We start from the raw sequence: 11,053 nt of genomic DNA on the forward strand, positions 1-11,053 counted from the left end.
CTTCCAGGTGAACATAAGGATTTATTTTTCTCACATTAGACTTTATATAGATTGGAAAATTCCAAATTGATATAAATAGTTTTGGAAACTTATTTCACTTGCACCTGAATTCCACTCATATGAACATAACATTACGGCACATAGGGTCTTGGGTGAGGGGTGGGATGGGTGGGGGTGGGGTTGCAGGGGTCTTGTCCCACTCGCCACCTCTTTTGAGAACGTAAATTTTAAGTAAAAAAATGTTCAATGAAAGCCCCCTCCTCCGTTTATGGACCTTAACTTCCCATCAAATAAAAGTTTGAGTTGAAAGAAATCTCCTTTTTCGGAAGGGGGGGGGGGCTAGTCAAACATTTTTTTAGGTAAGTTGGCACTTTTTTCTTATAATGCCCCCTTTCAAAATCGATCCTATATCCTGACATTTATTTTGTTTACATTGCACCTAAAGTAGAGTTAAAAATTCCAAATTTATACAACTGGTTATGATTATTTTAACCCCGCTTTTCTCATCATGTTTGGCTAGTACTTCAGTGAGTGTATAGAAGTATGATGGCATAGATTGTATAATGAGTTTGTGTCATTTAATCATTGAATCATATAATAAAACAATTATTGCTGTTTTTTCAGTCAATACGATGGAGGGATAACCTTTTTCCTCAATTTTTAAGAATACTCGTTTGCCTCTTAAAACAAAAATCTGAAATAACAGTTTTGAGGTAAATTATTTTTAAAATTTATCCTTTAAAAGGTTCATATCAAATAAATTCTGTTTAAAGGAGGCAATCGTTCAGAACAATGGGGATTCCATATTTAAAAAGAACAAAGTCTGCCATATTTTGCCGTGTGACTAATTTACATATCATTTAAGGACAGACAATACGTTCCTCAATAATATATAATTTTTTCTAAGATTTTGTCATTGAAGTATTGCTACTTTAACATGTTTACTCACAAAAAAAAAAAAAAAAAAAAAAAAATGGAGGTACCTTACCAGTCATTTGTGCACGATACCAGAGGATGTTGTTTCCTATATAATCCTTTTGGGAAAAACTTTATATGCTAATATCACACTTTTTAGTGCTTCGATTATTTTAAGACAAGAAGAAACTTGCTAAGCAATCAGAAGGTAATTAAAATTTTGAATGTTTTTCATACAATACGAAGATTTGCAAAACAAATATTTGAGGAACGTATCGTCTGACCTTAATCATAAATTAAAAATTGATATGAAGCTCCACTTATTATAAATATTATTGTAGCTGACAACAATTATGATTGTTTTTTGTTACTTTAAATTTTTCTTATTCTCTGCTATAATTTTAGGGAATATAATATAGGAACTGCAACGCCCTCTACCCAGTGAGGGCTCTTTATTGTGCCAACGCCTACTCTGACACGGGACCTCGGTTTATAAAGGTCTCATCCGAAAGACTTGGCAAAGGAACAGCCACTACCTACATATTTTATGGCTTACGTGTTACGCAGCGCGGCGAACGGGAATCGAATTAAAGGACGACTTCTTAACATTTTCATGCATAACTTTGATCCCCTATTGTGGTCCACCCTACTCCCAAGGCCATCATTTGAACAAATTTGAATCTGCATATAAGTGAAGCTGTACCCAAGCATACTTGCAACTTAAATGATTAATTATACTGCTATTCTTGAGAAGATTTTTCAATTTTCTTTCTTTTATATATATATATATATATATATATATATATATATATATATATATATATATATATATATATATATATATATATATATATATATATATATATATATATATATATATATATATATATACCAATAAAAGAATAAGATCCCTTACTGGCCCCACCTAAATGTATCCCTGGAGGCTATGATTTAACCGAAATTAAACAGTACTATTCAAGAATGCTTGTATAATTATCATTATTTATAGTTGCCCTGCTGCTCTTCTTCTTAATTATGCATTTCCTCAGAATGGATACTAACCACTGCCCTGCCATTCTTAAAAAGATTGCTAAATATTTTTTACCAATTTATATTTCCATGTAAAAGTTTGGTTCCTTATTATGCCCCCTTCCTATCCCTGGTGGCCATGATTTGAATATATATACTTGAATCTGCACTATCCAAGGAAGCTTTCATATTAAAACCTGGTATCACTTATCATTATCCTGCTGTTTTTAAGAGGAAGATTTTTAAAGATTTTATTTCATATATGTAAAAGTTTGATACTCTTGTACCTGCACCACCTGAAAATGCTGGCAATATATTAATTTCATTAATCATGGCCCTGCTGTTCTTGAGAAGATCAAATTTTTCCTATATACATGTATTCTTTTAAAGATTTTTCATATAGGCTTATATTATTATGTGAAACTTTGATCCCATATTGTAGCCCCACCATACCCCTAGTGGCCATGATTTGAATAAACTTTAATCTACACTATGTCAGGATGCTTTCATATAAGTTTCATGTGTTCTGGTCCAGTAGTTCTTGAGAAGATTTTTAAAAGATACCAACAAATTTTCAGAGATTTTTCATCATCTCCACTTAAAAGAGGGCATGGCTCTTCAGTTTATAAGATTGAATCTCCTTTATGAAAGGATACTTTGTGGCAAGTTTGATTGAAATTGGCCCAAGGGTATGTATCCAAGGAAACAAAATATTTTTCATTTTTTAATACATATTTTTTTCCCCTTTAATTTACATAACAATGTTCTATTTTAAGACCAAAACTTTATAGGAGGAGTGGCATTTTGATGCAAAATTGTTTATTGTCAAACTCTCTGACCTAGGATTTTTCAGATTCAGATTTTTATAAAGGACCTTGGGGCATATAAAATTACCCCCAACATGCTTGTATAGCATATCATATTTAAAAATAAATCAATAAAATAAAAAACACATCAACAAAGTAAAATTATAGCAAAAACAAATAATTTAATATTTTGAGTACAGGAAAAGAAAGCATAGTTGTATTATAAAATGATGAATTGGAATTCAAAATCCAGATTAAATATTATGTTTGTGATTTATCATAAATGCTAAATCTGTGACAGTGTGTTTGAAACATTCATCATTTCCTTTCATAGACATATTTAATCTCTCTGGCACCTGACTTACAAGGTTTAAATCATCATTTAATGATCACACTAATAATTATATGGACAATGCAAGGCCTATTTACACAAACACAAATAAAATCACATCTACATAACTTGTTGAGCAGTAAATCATAAAACAAATCAGATATCATACAGTTTTGATTTTTCAAACAAATGAACAAGTTACTTGAGAAAATTGGGTATAAATATGATTACACTCTTCATACACACTTTCAAAGACATATATTCAGAATTGCAAGAATTTTCATGTACATGTACCACTGAAACATCAAGATTACTCCTGCACTTTACATTTACAACCAGCAAAATCTACATTCAGTTACATTTGTGTAATTTGTTAATTAAGTAAAAAAAATTACTAATTATTTTTTGGTGTACAGTATCCATATAGAGAATTGTTCTTTCATATATATACCTCTCATTATGAAAGATATAAGCTTTCATAGTACATACTGTAATGTCATAGGTTGTGTCCTTGACATACATAAAGTGTTGACTTTAATTGACATTTAATAATTAAACATGAAGTCTTCATGACATCATTTGGAAAAAAAAGAAATTGTTCACTTTTCTTGATAGAAAATGCATGTAAGCTGTCAATTTTTACAGTTCTGACATGCAATATAAACAGGATTTGACACACACTCTGTCAACTTTAATCTTCTACATAGTACAAATCACTGAAATTTCCCAATATCATTTATTTCCTTAATTATAAAAACTAGTACTTATTACCATTTTACCTTTCACATGGGATATGTCATTGCATGGAATCAGTGAAAAAAAAATTAAAAATATCACTGAGAATACACAGAACTTAACATCAAAGTGAAAAAAAAAAATAAAAATGTTTGTATAAAGAATTGTATAATATACTATAAATATGTGGTAAATGAGGAAAATAATTTATGTGTATTAAATCAATCAAACCCATGAAAAACCCATATACAATAAACTGGAAATAGCAAATAAAGTTTAATAATTACAAAAAATATTATCCACGAATGACTTAATCACACATAAATTACTCACTTAACCTTTAAATATCTTTGCTTATCTTGTATATAATTGTCATAAATTTCTTATGAATATAGAAAGGATATTAAACTCTAACACAAAGTCATATTGCTTCAAAACACCTCCAGTTTACATACAGTACCGGTAAACAAAATTCTATTATAAAACAATCATGTATGCATCAAATTCAAATTAATATTTTTTCAAATACAGTGGGGATTTATACCTGTGAAAACATTGATGCAGATGACAAAAAATTTGAATACCTGTTCATGTATTAATTTATAGGCCCATAATTTATAAAAAGGCATACTGTCTAACAATCTTTTATATGGAATCTATATTCAATGCAGGGACATAGTCTAACTTCATGCAGCTAACAGAGAAAAAGGCAAATTTGCTGAGTTGCTAGAAATAATGACTTGGGTGTGATGAAGGAGAATAAATCAGTGAACTCTTCACCAGACAAAGACAACATTTTTACATAGCTAATTATATAGTTCAGAATAAAGTTAACATCAAATATCAATAAATCAGAATTTTGAATGGTTGGGAGTGAATATTGATGGATTAGCATCCGGAAGCTAAAATTATGTGTGCAGCAAACACAGACCCAATTAGCCCCTTTATGGTAACTGCGGTACTATTCTTTTGCAGGACAAAATAATAACGTTTGGCAAAGTTTTTGTTGAGAGATAATTAAATGACGTATATTTAACAATTACTTTTACATCATATTTCACCAAACTATATTTTTTTGCCCTGCAAAAGAGCAGTACCACAGTTACCGTGAAATGGTCTATAAAGCAAAAATTGGGACAATCAGTGCAGCATTTGAGGCAGCTTCAACTCTGTCTCTAATGACTTTTTTTCTGGACAATATTAAATCTTACTGTGTAATACTGTAATTAGACTGTTAATACAGTATACAGGGAAATTTTTCCTTCCATTTTCATTTTGCCCGTATGTCCTCTACATGTAAGTGGATTTAAAACAGGGCAAATGCAAAGAAAACACAGCAATTTCTTTAAGGACCCTTTCTACACTGCAGTCTAATTTCAGAGTTCTTTTGTGTAGTTAGACTGTTCTACCATTTAATATAAAATGGAAGTAATTTGTTATCTGCATTGTATTACAAAATTTGTAATTGATTCAAATATTCTAAACATTATATTCGACCAAATAAACAGTAATTGCAAGCTTTATTTGCATGTAATTTTCAAATTTGAGTAAACAAAACACAATTTTTCTCTATCATTGTATTTGAAGATTTTTTCTTGTTAAAAAAGGGATGCACTATGTTAAAAAAGAACTGGATAGCGTGTTGGCACTTAATTAGCCATTTTGGTCAAGTTTGTGATTTCATTTAGTTACAATAATTACATGACGTACATGTATTTTTTTTTAAACGTTTGAGCCACCTCTCCCAGTAGTGTTTTATGGACCCAAATGTTTGAGGAAAAAACATTTCTTATACATGTATATAATGTATATCATTTAGATCTCAGTTCCCTCTAATAATCAAAGTTTAATACTTTCAGAAACATATCAAGAAATGATCTATAATCTACCTTAGAAACTGTCTATAATCTGTCTATAACTTCACCATTACCAATGATCGGTGTATCATGCATCATTCTTACTGTATCTGCTTGATTATAAATCAGTATATTCTACAAATGTCTGTGTATCAATCATAAAATATATTTATATGTATTTAAAACTAGAGATGGTTGGGAAATACTACGGCTTTGTCTGTATCATATTCCTAATTAACGTAAGCACATGGCATGGACTTCAGTCTGATCATAATTGTACAGTTTTCATGCCATTTATAAATTATCAAACGGGTTATTCAAAAGTTATGGTCAAACACTACTAAATGTCCACTGAGAGATAACTCTAATTGGGATAAATGACTTTTATTCATTTATAAAATTGTCAAGTTTTAAAATAGGTCATTCCTGTCATATTTTACCATGCAACGTATGCTGAAACTGTGAGCATTCTAATTATTAAATTTATTTTTTTAGAAAATCATGTATGTATTAAGGAAATTCTATATGAGTGAGTAGATGGATGTTTATATGCAGACAAGATGAGAAACAATCCCACTTCCAACTCCAAGATGAAAAAAAAAATTCAACATCAACTTTCAAACATACTCAATACATATATATATCTTCATTAGGTGCCTATAAAATTTATTCCAGAAATTGAAAATAATTATGATATACTAGATGCATTATAATACATATTGTAGTATATTTCTTTGGTGAGCCCCAAACTTTCCAGAACATATTACATCACACTGCAAAAACCAATCAGTTTTGTTCACACAAAAACTAATAAAACTTGTATTGGTTCACTCAAATCCACCACAGCCTGTGCATAATGAGCCTACCTGAGATTCAGGTAGACAACATGAATTATGTTTATTAACTGGAGTCATGCATGAATCTACATGTCTATTACTGGAGTCATGCATGAATCTACATGTCTATTACTGGAGTCATGCATGAATCTACATGTCTATTACTGGAGTCATGCATGAATCTACATGTCTATTACTGGAGTCATGCATGAATCTACATGTCTATTACTGGAGTCATGCATGAATCTACATGTCTATTACTGGAGTCATGCATGAATCTACATGTCTATTACTGGAGTCATGCATGAATCTACATGTCTATTACTGGAGTCATGCATGAATCTACATGTCTATTACTGGAGTCATGCATGAATCTACATGTCTATTACTGGAGTCATGCATGAATCTACATGTCTATTACTTATGGTTTTGATATGAAATTCATAGATTATAACATACATGTATCAAATGCACCTTTAATACTAGTATTTACAAATTTTTACAAATCTTGTCAATTTATTTTTTATTCAAAATAAATAATTTAATCCCCCCTCCTACAATTTTATATATATATATACATGTATATGAAAACTTTTATGAAAATATTTAAAACAACTCTTAGAAGTAAATGCCCTTTGCATTTAAATCAAGTAATCTTCTCAATTTATTTTTTATTCAAAAAATAATAATTTAATCCCCCTCCTACAATTTTTTACATGCATATGAAAACTTCTTAGAAAATATTTAAAACAACTCTTGGGAGTAAATGCTCAAAAAATCTTGATAATTTTTTGTAATATTCAAAATAACATTTCATTTCTTACCCCCCACCCCAACACACACATACAAATTCCACAAACGAAAATTAATGCCATTTTAAATGTCCAAGTACACATGTACATGCAATTATGATAAAAAAAACAAAACAAAACATGCAATTCAAGGCAACTTACAAAATATTGAAAATGTTCATACTGTGTAAGCTAACAGAGTGATAAAATTAAAACCGTTACTTTCACACAAAACACAATTCATTCTTCACATTATTGGTTAAGTTGTTCACAGCCTTCCAATACCTGAGTTGTAAGATACATGTATGATTTTGCTTAAAAGACAACAGTCGGACTTCATTTCGCTAAGAATTTGTGCTTACTGAAAGTCGGTATCTGTTCTAGGCTGACCTCATAGTCCCTCAACCAGTGTTTTCCATGGTGCACTTCACCCTTTAGGTTATCCTTCCAGTAACCTTCAGGTAAATAAATATCTATCTTTGTCACCCCTGGGTTAACAACTGGGGCCACAAGTAGGTCATTGCCCAACATAAATTCAGAATTAATTGTCAGAGCATAAGGATCCAGGGGGTCTGTCCACCACAATGGTCTAATAATCGGGGAGCCTAAAATGAAGAAAATATATTTTAAAGCCCTCCGGCAGTGTTTCATATAGACATGTTTCTTACTTGAAATTAAAAATATTCCCTAATTACTCATTTCATAGCAAATACATTAGGGATCTGCAATTTTATTGGTATACTGGTACATGTATATCGTGATTTTTTATTGCCCAATATGTATTGTGCTACAGAGACTAAAATACCGGTATTTAGTACATAATTATAAATACTAGAAATAATTATTTTTTCTAGTTCAAACTTTTGCATTACAATTACTAGAAGAGTAAAGAAAAAAATGTTGTAAAACAGTAAAACAACGACATCCTAACATCCAAATGTGTTTTATTAATATATAAATAATATGAAGAAAAGTGAAGTTATGTTTTTACACCATATATTTGTAAGAAGTACAACATGGAGTTTTATTTAAAGTCTTAGCAATAATACTGTGTTAAAAAATATGATATTATCTTGATAATTTGGAAAAAATCAGTATATATTGCAAAACAAAATTTTGGGTGATACCCATCCCTACAATTACCCGATAAATGTACATGCATTGAATTTTTTTCAGAAACACTATTGCTGCAAATTAATTTGACAGAGCAGTGCTTTTGATCCTTTTCAAAAAGATTGGTTCATTTTATGGAAAAGCAAGTTTAAATGCACAACAGAAAAGCATCATGGATTAATACATAAACTTCTATTACCTTTTATCTCCATTCTCAAATATTACTCAGATGTATACTTCAATGCAAAGGTTGAATTCCAACATACTACGTCAATTTTAATGACAAATAAAAGACATACCTGAGAAGATTTTAATTTGCACCAATGACAAAAAAATATACAAAATTTTTAATATTTGAGCAGAGCATATCTTACCATTTGTTTCAGCCTCCTTTGCAGCATTTATAAGCAGTCTCATTATTTCTTGTCTTCGTTTCATCAGTTTAAAAGCTATGTCTACTACTTTATCATCATAATCCCAAGGAACATATGAAAATTTAAGAACTGGCATAAAAGTAGCCATTTGTAACCACCTGATGTAAAGTTCTCGATTTGGAGGAGAAGTTGTGTTACCATGTGTACCACTTCCTCCAACTACATCAGGGATCACAAATGGGTATCCCAGAATCCCTAGTGTCAAAACAGCAGGAATCACACTTTGAAGACCATTGTCAGCTCCCCACTTGGATTCCTTCCTTCCTAGTTGTACATACATGGAATGTTTTTGAGACTTGTAGGCACAGGTTGTTTGTAAAAGTTGTTTATTTTGTCCTAAATTGCTAACTAATGAAAGTAAGTTTGTAATGTAAGACCCAGGATTTGCTAATGATCCATGACTTAGGTGGTTTGGGGGTAAATAGTTACTTTCACAAGCATATAACTTTAATCCATCTATTCCATAATCCTTCATCATTGTTGATAATTTTGAATGAAACCATCTAGCAGCTTCTGGGTTTGTCACATCAACTAAGCCCACCATACCATAATACCACTTCACAAGTGCTAGTTGCTCAGAGTTTGAATTTTGTACTAAAAACTCAGATTTTGTGTCAAAATTTTTGGAATCTTTACTTATCAAAGGAGTCATAGACACAATAATTTGGTATCCATATTCTCTCATTGTGCTGCAGACTTGATGTGCATTAGGAAATAAACCAGAATCAATATCAAAGTTACCAAATTTTGAGGAAAACAGACCATCAAATTCAAAAAATAGTTTCTTGATAGACAAAGCTTTTTCCAGATCATCTTTAAATTTCTTTACAAACTTTAGCAAAACCCCTTGTGTCATATTGTTTTCAAATCTTGGTACAGTGGACAACACTGGGAACTGCATTAAATCCAGACTTGGCTTATCTTTCGGGGACTCAAAATGTCTCATTTGCATTAATTCATAAACCTCCTTGATATTTTTCTTCTTACAAATGGTGTATTTTAGTAAATGGCTTTGTCCTGTTGGATACCGAGGATGATCCGAGTTAGTTGTGAAGCACAGTAGATTACTATTACTGGTGTTCATACTAACAAACAAAGGGACAGAACTGTCAACCACAATGCCCACACCTTTAGTGCTGAGCCAAAATCTCTCTATCACATTTCCAAAAATGTTTCCTGTTGGCTTATTGTATTTTGTTTTATACATGAGATCATTTGAAAGGTATGGCTGTAGAGGAATGGACACATCTCTCAATGGCCACTTCTGGTCATACATTTCACCTCCCCCATACCATATGGCACCTCGTAAAGAAATGCAGTCTTGAGGCAGAAAGTCTCGACTGGAAGGCTTCCAAAAAATTTCGTGACATTGATCACTTCCTTTTAATTTTCTGACCTATCAAATAGACAAGAAATATGCTTTGAGTTTGACAACACAATGCAAAAGCAAGTGAAACGCTTCAGATTACTACGTTATTACTTCAGAATATGTTTCTTTAAAATTCCTTGATCTAAAAACAATGGTTTATTGGTAACACTGAAGTGATATTACCTCTAGATCTGTGTACCGGTGCCATCTCAGACAGAGGTAATTCGGGTTGTTCCGGTCTGGCCTACACTCCAAGGCAGCTGTATATCGTAATGATTCTGATAAAAGACCCTGAATGTAAGTTTCACCATTTTCTATTAATGAAAACATACCCGTGGAAAAGTCATACCGAATGTGGCCTACTGTTGTATCAACAACACCAGAAGCATACATAGGGGTAACTCTTTTCTTTAACGTCATAGCGATGTACCAAATAATAATCATAAACATGAAACAGAAACATCCTATCTTTAGGAGCCGAAGCGTTCTGCCTCTGAGTTGTCTCATTCTCTAGAATTTTGTTTATTTTGAATGCGTCACTACAGTCATGGTGTTCCAGCTTTCAAAATCTTTTCGGAAGTCCATCTTTCGTCACTAAATTTAAAACCAAGTTAGAGCAAAATAACTTTCCGTAGTTTATTGTAATTTGCAGTGTAAAAGTTATTTTCAGTGCTTGCATTTTTCTTTTCATGACTAGAATACATTAAAATAATTATGGTTAAAGTAATCATATGGAACAAAGGGACTTAAAACTTATAATAAAATCCCGGAATCAGCCCATACTCATTTTGTACTTTTTCATGGATAATTACACATCCTGTTTAACTTTTTTTCTTCT

The 11,053-nt window shown here is 31.3% G+C and overlaps 1 protein-coding gene across 1 annotated transcript; it reads right to left on the reverse strand.

The window, feature by feature from the left end:
• Window positions 1–7,522: 7,522 nt before the first annotated feature.
• On the reverse strand, window positions 7,523–10,781 carry LOC133196326 (myogenesis-regulating glycosidase-like). The gene is made up of 3 exons (XM_061332234.1): window positions 10,399–10,781; window positions 8,787–10,242; window positions 7,523–7,904 (listed from the first exon to the last, which is right to left on the reverse strand). Exons 1-3 carry the CDS (start codon window positions 10,720–10,722, stop codon window positions 7,636–7,638), a joined length of 2,049 nt encoding a protein of 682 aa, XP_061188218.1. The 5' UTR covers window positions 10,723–10,781; the 3' UTR covers window positions 7,523–7,635.
• Between the last annotated feature and the right edge of the window lie 272 nt (window positions 10,782–11,053).

This window comes from Saccostrea echinata, unplaced genomic scaffold (genome assembly GCF_033153115.1).
Source record: "Saccostrea echinata isolate AGI-Se365-2 ecotype Australia unplaced genomic scaffold, CSIRO_AGI_Sech_v1 ptg000030l, whole genome shotgun sequence".
Taxonomy (NCBI): Eukaryota; Metazoa; Mollusca; class Bivalvia; order Ostreida; family Ostreidae; genus Saccostrea; species Saccostrea echinata.

What these genes read in the sequence shown, in the direction of transcription:
- LOC133196326 (XM_061332234.1), bottom strand. Translation starts at nt 10,722, where the DNA reads ATGAGACAACTCAGAGGCAGAACGCTTCGGCTCCTAAAGATAGGATGT. An exon ending in ACCGGTACACAGATCTAGAG is followed by an intron (nt 10,243 to 10,398) that starts GTAATATCACTT and finishes TCTATTTGATAG; the next exon opens with GTCAGAAAATTAAAAGGAAG. An exon ending in AAAGGAGGCTGAAACAAATG is followed by an intron (nt 7,905 to 8,786) that starts GTAAGATATGCT and finishes TCTTCATTTTAG; the next exon opens with GCTCCCCGATTATTAGACCA.